The sequence below is a fragment of the Bos indicus genome, chromosome 10, assembly GCF_029378745.1.
Source record: "Bos indicus isolate NIAB-ARS_2022 breed Sahiwal x Tharparkar chromosome 10, NIAB-ARS_B.indTharparkar_mat_pri_1.0, whole genome shotgun sequence".
Taxonomy (NCBI): Eukaryota; Metazoa; Chordata; class Mammalia; order Artiodactyla; family Bovidae; genus Bos; species Bos indicus.
This window is the reverse complement of record NC_091769.1, coordinates 6539671-6556813: the sequence shown is the minus strand read 5'-3', so window position 1 is coordinate 6556813 and position 17143 is coordinate 6539671. Positions and strand designations below refer to the sequence as shown.

Here is a 17143-nt window from a genome sequence, read left to right as displayed (position 1 = left end):
AGCTGAAGCACTTTCTAGCTCTTTATGTCGTTGTTCAGTCACTAAGTTGTGTCTGACTCTTTGCGACCCCATGGACTGCAGCACGCCAGGCCTCCATGTCCATCACCAACTCCCTGAGTTTACCCAAACTCATGTCCATTGAGTCAGTGATGCCATCCAGCCATCTCATCCTCTGCCACCCCTTTCTCCTCCTGCCTTCACTCTTTTCCAGCATCAGGGTCTTTTCCAATGAGTTGGCTTTTCACCTCAGGTGGCCAAAGTATTGGAGCTTCAGCTTCAGCATCAGTCCTTCCAATGAATATTCAGGACTGATCTCCTTTAGGATGGACTGGTTGGATCTCCTGGCAGTCCAAGGGACTCTCAAGCACCACAGTTCAAAAGCATCACTTCTTCAGTACTAGCTCTTTATAATCTTGGGCAGTTTCTTAATCTCCATGTGCCTCCATTTCCTGTCATGTTAGAGGGATAGAGGTAGCATCTACCTGGTTGATCTGTGGAGGAAACTCCTGCTACATGTGGAGTACTTAGAACCATGTAACAACTCTTTCCTGAGTGGTTCTACATTAATAATCATGGTATTGTTAAATTAATAAAGAGCATTACATGAAAGCATTCAGGCATTGATTCTAAAATATTGAATTTATGTCAACAGTTTGGGGTAAAATGGGAGACAGGTTGAAAAGTTGCCCAGTAAGCCATAGGTCTGGGCACGATCTTTAAAGAAGTCAGTGAGTAGTGGTGGTAACGGGAGGAGGAAGGAGGCTGCGGGGCTGAGGAGCAGATGATGAGGCTGAGGGGGAAGCCACACCAGCGTTAACCAGGGAGCCAGGATCTGGACTGTGCCCAAGCTCCGTGCGTTACCTCATTTGGCCTTCAAATCCCTTTAGGTAGTTACTGTTATTTACATCCTTTTACTGATGGGGCAGAGAGGTGGCGGGTAAGGGGCTCGCCCAGGAGCTCACGGGGCCTCCCACGAGCTGAAGCCTGGCTGTACGGCCAGGACCACGTGTGACCGCCTCTTCTCCCACTCAGCCTGGAGCAGGAACGTAACTCTCAGCCGCTCTATTCTTCCTTCTGCCTTTCCACCTCCTCATGTGGTCAGAAAAGTGCAGGTCATTTCCTTCACGTTGTCTGCCTATAATTACCTAGTGGATTCTTTTCTTAAAAAAAAAAAAAATCAGTACATCCTGTGTAATACACTGGGGAAAAAACCAAGATTCAATCTTCCCAGGCAAGCTGGGCGCTGGGAAAGAAAAGACCCGGACGTGTTCCGAGGGCCTCCGTGGGGACTCCTTTCACCCAGGCTCCTGAACCTTCACAGCCTTTCCAGTCCCCAGTTTGAGACTCAAGAGTGTCTCAAGAGGGTCGCTTGTTCAGTCTTAAAGCCACTGCCACTCCGGGGACTCCAGCCTGGGTCTGGGTGCCTGAGCCCTCCCATCTGCTTTCTCTCCCCCCCACCCCCTCCCTGTGCGCTCCTGGGAAGGTGTGCGGGTGTGCAGGGAGGGAGCTGGCAGGGGAGGGAGGTGGGGGTGGGGCAGAGGCCAGCTCGCCTGCAATATGGACGGTGGGCCCCCTATTCTCGGTGCCCAAGCTAGACCGCATTCACCATTTTCCTTCCCTGGTTATTTCCTGTCCCCCTTCCTGCCCCCATGAGGAGGCAGGTCTTGCAGTGACAGCCCTGGGTTTTAAATTGCTGATGAAGGAAGGAGAGGTCATTGAAGAGCTGCTAATGGCTGTGGCCATTTAACCCTGAAGGCAATTATAACCACTTAGCTGGAGTGTGCTTTGGTGTGCCTGCTGTTTCCTTTAAGACTGTGAAAGATGCCTGGGAGGGCAAGGGGAAAGAAGATGGTTTGGGAAGAATGCTTTATTCCTCGTCCCTGTTGGGGTTTTATTGAATTATCCAGATAGAACTCATTTGATGCAGCGGTCAACCTTTGTTGTCATTTCCTTCTGCGTCATCACGAGGCGCTTGCACCCATGTGGTGATAACTCCCCAGCACATCAGCTTCCTCGCCTGCCTGGCTGGGTAGGAAGGAAATAACCCCTTCTCCCAGGAGCGGGGGATTATTTGTAATGTAATTATAAGACTACTTCAAGGAGAGACACACCTGCCTGCTCTCTGCCCATGAGCCATTCAGAGGGAAAGAGCAGATGGGGTGCTTGTCGAGGGGGCATGGCTGTGCTGGTTCCCAGGACAGTCTGAGCTGAGCCAGGAGGCCATGGCTGCCCAGGGGAGGGTTGCAGGGTGCCTGGGGCAGGAGAGGTGGCAGCCCATTAAGAGAAGTCCTATGGGAGTGTTCTGGGCCCTGGGTCTGAGCTTCGCCAACCAGGGAGAAGAGTTAATTCTAAAGGAAGACAGGGAGGGAATCTGGGTGGCCCAGAAGCTTGCTTTCTGACTCCCCACATGCCAGGCATTTTTAAGAAGGAGAACTTACCTGTCTCCAGGGTAGCCTTTAACATCAGGGAAGTAACCAGCCTTCCAGTTCTGTCCTGTCCTAAGTCCATGTGAAGCCCCTTCACCTGCTCACTATGGCCAAAAATGCCTTTGAAAGCACTCCCTTTCCCAAGTTAGAAGGAACAAGGGGTGGAGGTACAAGCCCTTGGATCAGAAAGAGCTTTTATCAAATCCTGAAAGGGGCTTTCAGCCTCTTCCCAGCTCTGGGGAGAGTCAGCAGGTTATCCTCCCAGGTGCTGAAGCCTTTGCTTTTAATAAGTGTGAGGATGATGGTCAGCAAGGATGTTGTCTGGGCCTGGTAACTGGGAAGGAGAAGAAAAGATGAATTTGAGGGGTATTTGTGAGATGACCATATGGGTGTAAAGGAAATGGAAGAGTCAAGTGGCTCTTGTGTTTCAAGCTTGAGTCATTGAGTGGATAAATTGAGACAGAAAACACAGGAGAGGTGTCATGCTCACTTACCGACTCATTGAAGTGGAGTGCCCGTGGGCTGTCTCAGTGGGGTGCCCAAGGGCTGTCTCAGTGGAGGTGTCTATCAAGCAATTGGATGTTCATGTCAGAAGCTTGGTCAAGAGGTGGAGGCTGAAGATAAAGACGCTGGCAGTGTATACATGGAAGGTGAAATCCTGGAAGCAAGGGACAGTGTTCGTGAGAAGAGCAGTAAGCTGAGAATAAGACCCTGGGGAAACCAGAGGAGGGTCTGAGGTGTGGCAGGAGAACACAGACTGTGCAGGGCACTTCACTGTTGATAAATAAGGTGTCATTCTTTAAAGGGAGTGATTCAAGTGAAGGTGGATCAGAGAATGTCATTCCTACAGGAGCTTTTTCAATTAATCTATATAAAAGAAATCTACAAAAGTAAATCAGTCATGTCCAATCATTTGCACACTATCTGTGGCTGCTTTCCCACTATAGTGGCAGAGTTGAACAGCTGTGACAGAGAAAGAAAAAGCTTACTGACGTGTGCTCCTTGTGTGTAGGCTGCTGGGTGTATACAGTCTATTTTGGACACACATGTGAGCTCATTCTACACTGTTTTCTGCCTAGTCCTATTTCTGTTTCACAGTCTGGTGTGGACTGTCCCACAGAGGCACACACACATTCGTCTCAGGTTGGGTGTGATTCACCACTGCCCTGTAGGATGTTTTAGTGGTTTTCAGGTTTTAGCCTGACCTGCAGGGAACCTTCACACACACATGAACTCTTCTGGATGAGTACATAAAATGGACAGATTCAGCCAAACTGGCGCCCTACAATATACTCTCAATGAGTCAGATTCTTTTCATTTTAAGGGCTAAACTGCTAATCCCTGTGAGGAAACGGGAGCTAACAAAATAAAGGAAATGTGCAAGTTTACCACATTTGTGTAATCTGAATAAAATTTTACAATGTCTAATATTTACTATAGCCTCCTTTAAGGTCTGCCCACTGCTCTTATTTCTGAAGGTGAGTGTCTTAGTCTACACAGGCAGCTATAATAAAATATCACAGACTGGGTGGCTTATAAACAACAGATATGTATTTCTCACAGTTCTAGTGGCTGGGATGTCCAGGATCAAGACTCCAGCAGATTCCATGCCTGATGAGAGCTTGCTTCTTAGCTCATAGATAACAGTCTTCCCACGGGTTTTCCTCACATGATGGAAGGGGCAAGGGAGCTAACTGCCTGGGATCTCTTTTATAAGAGCACCTATCCTATGTATTTGGACTTCACCCTCAAGACCTAAAAACTTCCCCCAAACTCCTACCTCCTGATATAATCAACTTAAATTGGTGATTAGGTTTCAACTTAAAATTTTGGGGAGGATGCAGACATTCAGTTAATAGCAGTGGAGTTCACTGGGCTTTCCCCATTTGACTTCAGATCAAGATCTAATCAGAATCTGAAGGTAAAAATCAAGATGGGTATTCCTTTTAGCCTCAGATGGGTCACTTACATTTTCAGTGACCTCTTTGTTGTTGTTATTCAGTCGCTCAGGTGTGTCCAACTCTTTGTGACCTTGTGAACTGCGTGTAGCACTCCAGACTTCCCTGTTCTTCACTCTCTCCCAGAGTTTGCTCAAACTTACCTGCATTGAGTCAGTGATGCCATCCAACCATCTCATACTCTGTCATCCCCTTCTCCTCCTGCCTTCAATCTTGCCCAGCATCAGGGTCTTTTCCAATGAGTCAGCTCTTTGCATCAGGTGGTCAAAGTTTTGGAGCTCCAGCTTCAGCATCAGTCCTTCCAACGACTATTCAGGACTGATTTCCTTTAGGATGGACTGGTTGGATCTCCTTGCTGTCCAAGGGATTCTCAAGAGTCTTCTCCAGCACCACAGCTCAAAAGCATCAATTCTTTAGTGCTCAGATTTCTTTATGGTCAAACTCTCACATCTGTATATGACTACTAAAAAGTCCAGTCTAGACCTCTGTCCAAACCACAGCAATCCTTCTACAAATATACTAAGCAGAAAATAAGACAATTAAGATACTTAGTATCTATATTTGGAGAAGGAAATGGTAACCCACTCCACTATTCTTGTCTGGAGAATCCCAGGGACAGAGGAGCCTGGTGGGCTGCCATCCACGGGGTCACACAGAGTCAGACATGACTGAAGCGACTTAGCAGCAGCAGCAGCAGCAGTACCTATATTTAAGGAGTTAACATTATTTTTCATTCTAATATTTGGTAACCAATATCTCTCAAAATTAGATATCTAACAGAGAATACAACAAAATACAACTGTTGTACATATTTCCACTGCCTTATTTCTGGATTCTTTAAAGGGCAAGAACACTTATTTAAATCATCTCTGGGCCCGCATTTTGCCTAGTGTGTGGTAGGCACCTAGGGGATGTTGGTTGAACTGAACTAATTTTCTCTTCCTATTTCAACTGAATTGTTTGTTTGTTCTCTTACAGAATGAAGACATTCAAATGTTGTTTTAAGTATCACCTACAACAGAAAGTTTTCATCCTGTTTCTAACCCTATGGCTGCTCTCGTTGTTGAAGCTCCTAAATGTTAAACGATTCCTCTTCCCTGAACGGGGCATTTACTTGGTTGAGTACTCTCTAAGTACCTCGCCTTTTGTAAGGAACAGATACACCCATGTCAAGAATGAAATTGGATATGAGATTAACTGTTCAGGTGTCTATGAACAGGAGCCTTTGGAAATTGGCAAGAGTCTGGAAATAAGAAGAAGAACCATCATCGACTTGGATGATGATGATGTTGTGGCAATCACCAGTGATTGTGAGATTTATCAGGCCCTCCGAAGCTACGATGAAAAGCTTGTTTCAGAGGAGGAGAAGAGCTTCCCAATAGCCTATTCTTTGGTTGTTCACAAAGATGCAATTATGGTTGAAAGGCTAATCCTTGCCATATACAACCAGCACAATATTTATTGCATCCATTATGACCAAAAATCATCGGATACCTTCAAAGTTGCCATGAACAACTTAGCTAAGTGCTTCTCCAATATTTTCATTGCTTCCAAATTAGAGACTGTGCAGTACGCACACATTTCCAGACTCCAGGCTGATTTAAATTGCCTGTCAGACCTCCTCAAGTCTTCAGTTCAGTGGAAATATGTTATCAACCTGTGTGGGCAGGATTTTCCTTTGAAGTCAAACTTCGAATTAGTGTCAGAGTTGAAGAAACTCAATGGATCAAATATGTTAGAGACAGTGAAACCCCCTAGCACTAAGACGGAAAGATTCACTTATCACCATGAGCTCAAACAGGCACCTTATGAATATGTGAAACTACCGATGAGGACGAACATTTCCAAGGAGGCCCCCCCTCATAACATCGAGATATTTGTTGGCAGTGCTTATTTTGTGTTAAGTCGAGCATTTGTTAAATATATTTTCAACAACTCCTTTGTTAAAGACTTTTTTGCCTGGTCTAAAGATACATACTCACCTGATGAGCACTTCTGGGCTACCTTAATTCGGGTACCAGGAATCCCTGGGGAGATTTCTAAGACAGCCCAGGATGTGTCTGACCTGCAGAGTAAGACCCGCCTGGTCAAGTGGAATTATCTAGAAGGCCTTTTCTATCCCAGTTGTACTGGCTCTCACCTCCGAAGTGTGTGTATCTATGGAGCAGCGGAACTAAGGTGGCTTATGAAATATGGACATTGGTTTGCTAATAAATTTGATTCTAAGGTGGACCCCATCTTGATTAAATGCTTGGCAGAAAAGCTTGAAGAACAGCAGAGAAAGTGGATCACACTGTCTTCAGCAAAGTTATTTATGGCTAAACCTTCCGTAACCACCTCATGATAAAACTGTAATGGAAAAAAGGTTAAGATGGAATTGCATGCTATACCACAGCCAGTACCATTTGAAAGGTGTCTACAATTCCCTGAACAAGGGAAAGAGACCTGGCCTTTGGTGACAATTAGTCTGCAATCGGTTGGGTGTTTTTATGTTTGTTTTCACTTGTAATCTCACTGAGCTAAGTGGGAGATTTTAAACAGTCAGTAACCTGATATGTGTTGAGTTTCTGCTGTATACCCGGCACTTTTTAAAAAACATACAGGAATTAAATCCCAGTTGTCATGAGTTACAGTTACCCCAGTCACACAGCAATCTTACTATCTTAGGTTCTCCACATGACAATCAGGGTGCGGCTGAAGAAGTAGTGGAGTGATTACATAGCCGTGTTAGCCGCCAATTTCAGAGCAGTGTTCAAGCGCAGTGACCAGCACTCCACTTGCCTGTTAATTCAGCTCCTTAGACTCTTCTCAACCATTAGAATATTAGAAAGACTGTACTACCTCAGAAGAACTCAAAGAATTGTTCGATTTCCTACTTGCCAAAGCGTAACTTACCTTGTGGCACCTTGTCTGTTGCGTGCACGGCCCGGGACATCGATGGCCGGGCGTTTCTAGCGTGTGAGTGTCAGGAAGGCGGCCGGGCGTTTCTAGCGTGTGAGTGTCAGGAAGGCGGTGGGGTGCCTGGGGGAGCGGCAGTGCTGCTGAGAGGGAATGAAGGGATCTGTATGACTTTTCCATCACATTTCCCAGCGGTGTCCGGAATGGCCTCCTATTTTAATTCAGCTGTTTCTTTAAAACATATTTACTGATTAAAATCAAAAACTGCTTAACAGTTCAGCGTCACTCTCCAGAACATTGAACCTAAGTCTTTCAATTCATAGATTATCAGTATATGTAAGTTGTTGGGTTTTTTTTTTTTTTTTTTACACCGCAATAGGTACAATTTTGTTTTGTGAAACTGTCAAGCTAAAAATCACTGAATTTTCTTCAAAAGATTGTATGAAATAAGACAGCTTTCTAAATTAACTATTAGTCATTTAAAACGTGTTCTTCTCCAACAACTATCAAGTAGAGTTCAAACGTAAAATTATCAAAGCTCTAAGTTTATTGCAGTGTTCTCAGCTTTGATCTAAGAGAGAAAAAGCTAATTTTCCTAAGGACATAGCAAGGAAATTCACTAATAATATTTTGTGAAAACTACACCTTAGAAAACTACCAAAATGAGTCAAAATATACATGTATTTTCCTGTAATTACTGTGCTGGAGGTGAAATGAGACAGGAGTGAGGGTCCTCAGAACAGGTTATGATGTTTTTACGTCTACTGGGAAATCATGAAACTCATGTCAGAATTTCTTGGTGATCTTATGTTTCAATGTCAGCCTCAGTGACTACATAAATATATGGTAATCCAGGCTAGTATGAGACAGTTGGGAAGACTGAAGTATTTAAATGTGTTTTTGAATGTCTGTTTTCTACATGTGAGATGCCTTTTGCTTGTTTTAAAGTTTATGATACGGTCTGCCAAGTGGCACCACTTCTGTCTCTCTTTCTTTTTCTCATGAATTCATTTATATTCTCTTTTTTTCTGCCTCCTTCAAATTACCAGTTTGTCCATGTGTATGACTGTGACAAGCTTGTTGCTTTCCTCTCCAGGAGCCTCAGTTTTCTTCGTCTATAAAGGGAACACGTGGGTGTGTCCTGGCTGCCTCACAGATTTCTGTGTGAGGGTATCAGATGCAATCGTGTATGAAGTGGCTTGAAGATGGGGACAAATTATTGATATACCAGCAAGCAGTCTTACTGTGAGGGAAATGGAGATCCCAACCCCATTGTGATACTTAACCATGCACCTTTTCTGAAAAACCTTCCAAATATACAAAGAAGGCACAATCTTCAAGGCAACTTCTGTAACTGAGTCCAGTTATGAAGAAACCCCTGTCCCGACACCTGGGGTCCTTTTTAAGCCAGTAGGATTAGGAAATTGGCCCAGTGGCCTAAATCAGGAGTAGGGGTAGAAATACTTTTCCTACCACCCAGGCTTAAAAACACAAAGCCCTGCTGAAATATTTGCTATGCTTTTGGTCACCAGAATAATGTAAATGATAGAGAAATACCGACCTCCTGGTCCAATGTCTTGTCTCCTGGTGACAAATGATCCTAGCCTTTGTTTAGTGGGAAATTTTCCAGATGTTAGTCACTTTAATGCCATATTCAAGTGAAACGTGGCGCCATGAAGAGGTGACAGTGCCTTGTCCCCATGGACACATTTCTCAGGATTCAGTTCCTGACAGTTTGCCTGTCATTTGGGGGAGCTTGTCAGATCATTCTCTCTTGCCTTGGGAATCCCACAGATTCCTGCATGCCTTCAAACCTCCTTCAAACCTGATTCTCCCCTGAAATGTTTTAGTATGGTTCTCTCTAGTCTGGAGAATGTTTGGCAATCTGTGTTTTATAATAATTCTTTGCATAGTATTTATTGACACTAGATTCTATGTTATTTGACGATGAGACCATTACCTTGGAGTTTGTAAATTATATCAGATAATAATGAAAGAGCCACCCAAATATGTCTACATTATGTGAATAATCTACTGTAATTTAAAGACTGGTGTTGCTGCTATTTTTAATGTTTAGGTTATTTTAATTGAAATATATGTAATGTTTAAATTTAGGGAATTAAATTCGAAGATTTCTCTTGCCTTCCAGAATGTGAATATTATGCATAAGTATATATATTTTTGACATATTGTGGAGAAAACAAAATGACAATCTTTTCATGAGACTGTAAAGTGAATGATGATGATGGAATGAGCTTTGATTTTTGTTAACATTTTTATCAACGTGTCTAGAAATCTCCAACTTTTTTTTCACGTTTCTTGAAAGACATGTTCCCATTATATGAGTTTTAAGTAGATTGGGGTTGCATTTTTGTATTATGCTGTTACTAGATGTTAATCTCTAGTACGGTCAAATAAAATGTGCCTCCAAAACCAAGACCTTGGAATCTCTGATGTTTCCTTTTTTCTGGTTGTACTGGTTCCCCACACTCTTTCAGTTGATGACACTTGCCCAGTATTTGAAGAGGACAGTTAATTTCACCTCAGAGTCAAAATTTAAAAATCAGTGTGTGTATTATATGCAGAATATAGGTTCACAAATTTGAATTTAATTTGGCAAAGTCTCAAAGAATGTTCCAGAATTTCTCTTAATTCTCCTTCAGGTTAGTTTCTCCTCTCAGATTAACTATATAGAGAAATATTCTCACTTGCTTGATTACTTTATGGAAGTTTGTTCTTAACAGAGTAGGTTGAGCTCTTTCTCTTTCGTTCCTCAGTCCCTGGAAAAGCAATACTTCCTCTCTGCACCAGGATGCCTGCCCTGGCTGGGAGCCCCGCGGGTATGAGGAGGCTGCACCAGGATCCTCAGACTCGATGGCTGGGTGCTTCTGGATGAGTTTCTCTCTGTCCTGGGTAACACCATCTTTGCAGCTCTACTAAACTGAGGGGTATTTGGCATCACTGTCGCCCCCACCTCCACCCCTGCTCTGAAGATCCTCCTGGCCAGTTAGTTTTCTTCTAGCACCCTTTCTAAAGCAGCAACAGTCACCATCCTCCCTAACTAACAAGGAGTATGCGTGTCACACTCATAAATCACAATCCATCTTGAGGAATAAGGCTATTTTAGGAAAATTCAATATAAAAAACTAACATCTACTTTAACCTAAGATTAATTCTAGGTCTTACCAAGCTGGACAACTTTGCAAATCCACAGTAATCCCATGGAAGAATTCGGACTGCTTTAGGTAGTGGCAGTGGTAGGGTGGGTATACAGCATGGCATTGACAACCCATTAGGCTTGATTTCCAGATTCCGTTCAGTTCAGTTCAGTCACTCAGTCATGTCCAACTCTGAGACCCCATGGACTGCAGCACACCAGGCCTCCCTGTCCATCACCAACTCCCAGAGTTTACTCAAACTCATGTCCATTGAGTCAGTGATGCCATCCAACCATCTCATCCTCTGTCACCCACTTCTTCTCCTGCCTTCAATCTTTTCCAGCATCAGGGTCTTTCCCAAGGAGTCAGTTCTTCGCATCAGGTGGCCAAAGTATTGGAGTTTCAGCTTCGGCATCAGTCCTTCCAATGAACACCCAGGACTGATCTCCTTTAGGATGGACTGGTTGGATCTCCTTGCAGTCCAAGAGACTCTCAAGAGTCTTCTCCAACACCACAGCTCAAAAGCATCATTCTTTGGTGCTCAGCTTTCTTTATAGTCCAACTCTCACATCCATACATGACCACTGGAAAAACCATAGCTTTGACCAGATGGACCTTTGTTGGTAAAGTGATGTCTCTGCTTTTTAATATGCTGTCTAGGTTGGTCATAACTCTTCTTCCAAGGAGCAAGCATCTTTTAATTTCATGGCTGCAATCACAATCTGCAGTGATTTTGGAGCCCCCCAAAATGATGTCTCTCACCATTTTCACTGTTTCCCCATCTATTTTCCATGAAGTGATGGATCTGCATACCATAATCTTCATTTTCTGAATGTTGAGTTTTAAGCCAACTTTTTCACTCTCCTCTTTCACTTTCATCAAGAGGCTCTTTAGTTCTTCTCCACTTTCTGCCATAAGGGTGGTGTCATCTGCATATCTGAGCTTATTGATATTTCTTTCGGGAATCTTGATTCCAGCTTGTGCTTCATCCAGTCCGGCATTTTGCATGATGTACTCTGCATATAAGTTAAATAAGCAGGGTGACAATATACAGCCTTGAGGTACTCCTTTCCCGATTTGGAACCAGTCTGTTGTTCTATGTCTGGTTCTAACTGTTGCTTCTTGAGCTGCATACAGATTTCTCAGGAGGCAGGTCAGATGGTCTGGTATTCCCATCTCTTTAAGAATTTTCCAGTTTGTTGTGATCCACACAGTCAAAGTCTTTGGCGTAGTCAATAAAGCAGAAGTAGATGTTTTCTGGAACTCTCTTGCTTTTTCCATGATCCAACGGATGTTGGCAATTTGATCTCTGCCTTTTCTGGTTCCTCTGCCTTTTCTAAATCCACCTTGAACATCTGGAAGTTCATGGTCCACGTACTGTTGAAGCCTAGCTTGGAGAATTTTGAGCATTACATTGCTAGGGTGTGAGATGAGTGCAATTGTGCGGTAGTTTGAGCATTCTTTGGCATTGCCTTTCTTTGGGATTGGAATGAAAACTGACCTTTTCCAGTCCTGTGGCCACTGCTGAGTTTTCCAAATTTGCTGGCATATTGGGTGCAGTACTTTCACAGCATCATCTTTCAGGATTTGAAATAACTCAACTGGAATTCCATCACCTCCACTAGCTTTGTTCGTAGTGATGCTTTCTAAGGCCCACTTGACTTTGCAGTCTAGGATGTCTGGCTCTAGGTGAGTGATCACAGCATAGTGATTATCTTGGTGGTGAAGACCTTTTTTGTACAGTTCTTCTGTATACTCTTGCCACCTCTTCTTAATATCTTTTGCTTCTGTTAAGTCCATACCATTTCTGTCCTTTATTGAGCCCATCTTTGCATGAAATGGTCCCTTGGTATCTGTAATTTTCTTGAAGAGAGCTCTAGTCTTTCCCGTACTATTGTTTTCCTCTATTTCTTTGCATTGATTGCTGAGGAAGGCTTTCTTATCTCTCCTTGCTATTCTTTGGAACTCTGCATTCAAATAGGTATATCTTTCGTTTTCTCCTTTGCCTTTCACTTCTCTTCATAGGTATTTGAAAAGAAGCTATTTGATTCCCAGATTAGCAATTCCATATTTTAAAAATCCCATTTGGTGCCTACAAATCTATATGTAAACTAGGGCAACTGGCTTCTAGTTTCATGAAACTGATTATGAGGAAAGCTTGGCAAGAGAAAGTAGATGATTGCAAATTTATTCCTACTACTGGGAAAAAATTCCTATGATGATGCATAGTAAACAGCTTGAGCTTTGTCTCATAGACGGATGATCAGTGTGTCAGCCCACGAGGAGGCATAAAAGCCCCAGAAAGACTATTCACCTGCCCTCAGGTATGGCATTCATGTATGGTCCTTCCTGGGAGAAGCTTGGACCAAGTCATGCAGAGGACAAATAGCCAGGAAAGAATCTGAGAAAAAAATCATGTTCAATGATGTGGGTAAATTTATTTCACCTTTTTTTGTTGTTAATGTTGCTGTTTTCTATAGAGCATAAAGGAAAGTTAAACAGAAATCATTTATATTCATAATTCTAACATCCTGACAAAACCATTATAGTTATCTTGAATGCCCTTCTAATCTATCCATTTCCATGTGCCTCCTCTGTCTCTTTCCACTGCCAATATACTTTCAATCACTTCCCATGTTGCTTGCTGCTTAATCTTTATGGCTACCTAATGGTCATACCATAATTCCCTCAGTCCTTCCTTGATTGTAGGACATTTGGATTGTAAACTGCTTTTTCCCTTCTGTCATAAATAACGGTGTTATAAACAGTTTTATACATAAATCTTCTCCTTTCCTTGAGTCACTTCCTTATTTCTGAGAGAGAAGTGACAATCCTGAAGATAATGGATTTTTAAAAGTTTATTTTCATGTATGTCGCAAAACGCCCTCTCAAGAAATTGTATGGGACATCCAGTTGGTATATATCAACTACAGCCTCAACCTATTTGAAATAAATTTTATTTATTTATTCCAATAAAAGGCTAGTCTGATTCTCAAAGGTAAGCAAAGACTGGCTTAAAGCAAGGATGCAACCAGTCTTCTAACAAATCAAGGCATTTGCTGTATGGTTAGTGAAAGCCCTTTCAGAATAGTAAAGGTTTGCATTTTGATGACTGACTCCATTCCAGTAAGGATCTAAAGGCTGCTAGTTCCTTCTCGTATCCATTCTCCCCGGCTTCTGTGACTTAATTCTGGGCAACTATTAATTCCCAGCCTTTTGTTAACCAAAATTTCAGAAGCAGAGACCTGACCGAGGTAAGGAGACATTTATTGGGGAGTTGTTAGGACTGCAGTCAGGGAGACACAGATTCAAGAAGCAAGTGCTTATGTTGCCCTGGACTGCAAATGGGGGAGGATTATAAAGGCAAAACCCTACAAAGTTAAATAAATTGTCATGAATTAGGATTGAAGCTGGCAAGAAGTTGAGTGTTTGTTAAGCAAGGATTAGTTAGGGTCTGAAATGATTACGTAGTTGCAAAGAGGGAGGGAACTTTGCAACTACAAGTTTGCAGCTAGCTGCTGCTAGCAGATACTGTTTTAAAAATGGTTGGCTATGTGGTTGAGTTTGATATAATTCAGAGATGATTCAAGTTCTCAGTGGTTTAGGAAAGTGTCTGAAATTATATCCACAGTGGCCACCCAGCTCCACTTTTGGATGCCTGAACCACAGTTACTCATTTTTTTTTGTTCTTTAAATGATCTTAAATATCAATAACCTCAGATATGCAGATGACACCACCCTTATGGCAGAAAGTGAAGAAGAACTAAAGAGCCTCTTGATGAAAGTGAAAGAAGAGAGTGAAAAAGTTGGCTTAAAGCTCAACATTCAGACAACTAAGATCATGGCATGTGGTCCCATCACTTCCTGGCAAATAGATGGGGAAACAGTGGCTGACTTTATTTTTCTGGGCTCCAAGATTGCTGCAGATGGTGACTGCAGCCATGAAATTAAAAGATGCTTACTCCTTGGAAGGAAAGTTATGACCAGCCTAGACAGCATATTAAAAAGCAGAGACATTACTTTGCCAACAAAGGTCCCTCTAGTCAAGGCTATGGTTTTTCCAGTAGTCATGTATGGATGTGAGAGTTGGACTATAAAGAAAGCTGAGCACTGAAGAATCAATGCTTTTGAGCTGTGGTGTTGGAGAAGACTCTTGAGAGTCTCTTGGACTGCAAGGAGATCCAACCAGTCCATCCTAAAGGAGATCAGTCCTGGTTGTTCATTGCAAGGACTGGTGTTGAAGCTGAAACTTCAATACTTTGTACTTTGGCCACCTGATGTGAAGAGCTGACTCACTTGAAAAGACCCTAATGCTGGGAAAGGTTGAGGGCAGGAGGAGAAGGGGACGACAGAGGATGAGATGGTTGGATGGCATCACTGACTTGATTGACATGGGTTTGGGGTAGACTCCGGGAGTTGGTGATGGACAGGGAAGCCTGGCGTGCTGCAGTTCATGGGGTTGCAGAGTCGGACAAGACTAAGCAACTGAACTGAACTGAACTGAAATATATAGTCACTTTTGATCAATGGTGGCAAAGGAGAAAAAGCAGAAGTCATTGCATGGGGCATCTGAGAATGCACTTGAAAGGTGGCTGACTTAGCTTGCTTTCCTCCCTCCTCCCTTACGTTTTCTTACTGTCTGGAATGTGTTTGTAATAGCTGGAATTTTAGCAGCCATTTTAAAACCATGAGTATATAAGTTATAATCAAAGACAATGAAAATATGACACTTGAATCAGCCAATTCTACCTACCTTCAGTATTTTTTTATGGGAGGAAAAAAAGTGTATTTAAACAACTGTTATTTTAGTTCTCTATTACTAACAGCAGAACAACATGAGCCCTAACTTTTACAATGTTTTTCTAAGACAATGCTTTTCAAACTTTGCCTTAGAAGGCTTGTTGAAACACAGATCTCTCCTCCTTCCCTGAACTTTTCATTAAATGGGGTGGATGCGGGGAGAGAATTTGCACCTCTAACAAATTCCCAGATGAGGCTGTTCCGGATCATATTTTGAGAACTACTATTAGGGTATCTTTCCCCAAAATTACTTCTTAAACATTAGGGTAAATGCATTTAGAAAACACCAGTAAACATAGATGGCAATAAAAATAGATACCTCCAGATCCTAAAGCACTGTGGTCAGAAGTCCAGATATGTTTTATATGCTTTGCCTTGTGTGCTTTCCTTATACCATTGAAGAAATAGAGATCTGTTATTTTCTGAATAATGACTACAGTTGATATACATTTCCATATCTACATGTCCTCCTACAGTTATTTTCAACCACATTGCTACCTTATTTGGAACTATTTTATCAAATGTATAAAAATAAATGAATTTAACCTGAAGTTGTGGTGGTAAAGTCTCAAGCTGAGACTGATGTGTTAATTCTGTTAAACAAAGGTATTTGCTGGTGAGGCAGACTCTACCCAGAAGGAATTTTTCACAAACTAAATGTGACAGTCCTGAAAAATTATTGAAAGAGTGAAACAGCCCTATCATTCTAACTCTTCACTGGTTCAAGCCATTACAGGAATGCCAATGCAAAATAGATACAGAGTTATGTGCCATCTCATAAATGCTTTCAAGTTTTTACTTCAACACTGAGTGGATACTGAAAAAAAAAAAAAAAAGAGGCAGTGGGGTGGCGGGGGAGGGAACCAAAAAAAACTCAGCAAAATGTATGTGCTTTAATATACTTTGCCAACAAAGGTCCGTCTAGTCAAGGCTATGGTTTTTCCTGTGGTCATGTATGGATGTGAGAGTTGGACTGTGAAGAAGGCTGAGCGCCAAAGAATTGATGCTTTTGAGCTGTGGTGTTGCAGAAGACTCTTGAGAGTCCCTTGGACTGCAAGGAGATCCAACCAGTCCATTCTGAAGGAGATCAGCCCTGGAATTTCTTTGGAGGGATGCTGAAGCTGAAACTCCAGTACTTTGGCCACCTCATGCGAAGAGTTGACTCATTGGAAAAGACTCTGATGCTGGGAGGGATTGGGGGCAGGAGGAGAAGGGGATGACAGAGGATGAGATGGCTGGATGGCATCACTGACTCCATGGACGTGAGTCTCAGTGAACTCCGGGAGTTGGTGATGGACAGGGAGGCCTGGCATGCTGCGATTCATGGGGTTGCAAAGAGTCGGACACAACTGAGCGACTGAACTGAACTGAACTGAATAATAGGAAATTGCTTCCTATTTTTAGAGTCTTTTTCATTACTTTGTTTTCAATTCCAACAAGGAAGAGATAAGTTTCACCATTGCTTAATTTAGTCTTAATGGCTACTAATTATTTTTTATTAAAGATTATTATTAAACCAGTTTTACAGGTAGTTTTTCTCACACTTGTTAAGAAGATCATTGTGGAGGAAAAAGGGACTCCAATGTGGGAAGAGGTGAAGAGGACCCCAAGGGTGGTGCTGAATGGACACCCCAGGATGAGAGCTGGGTGCTAATGGGGGTGGCAACCAGTACAGACTGGAAGAGGTCAGAAGGCTTTAGAGATTTCTTGGGGATGATGAACACAGAATACATAATAAATCTGAGTGTATTTGTGGTGGCTTAGTTGATAAGTCATGTCCGACTGTTGCGACCCCATGGACTGTAGCCTGCCAGGCTCCCTTCTCCATGGGATTTTCCAAGCAACACTACTGGAGTGGGTTGCCATTTCCTTCTCCAGGGGATCTTCCCATCCCAGGGATCAA

The 17143-nt window shown here is 42.7% G+C and overlaps 1 protein-coding gene across 1 annotated transcript in view; it reads left to right on the top strand.

Annotated features, from left to right (window-relative positions):
* The window catches only part of GCNT4 (glucosaminyl (N-acetyl) transferase 4), a 31638-nt gene extending 21917 nt beyond the window's left edge, over positions 1-9721 (top strand). The window contains exon 2 of the mRNA XM_019968057.2: positions 5363-9721. Coding sequence (XP_019823616.1) covers positions 5364-6728 — 1365 coding nt within the window. The 5' untranslated portion in view covers position 5363 and the 3' untranslated portion in view covers positions 6729-9721. The remainder of the gene's footprint in view (positions 1-5362) is intronic.
* Positions 9722-17143: the final 7422 nt, after the last annotated feature.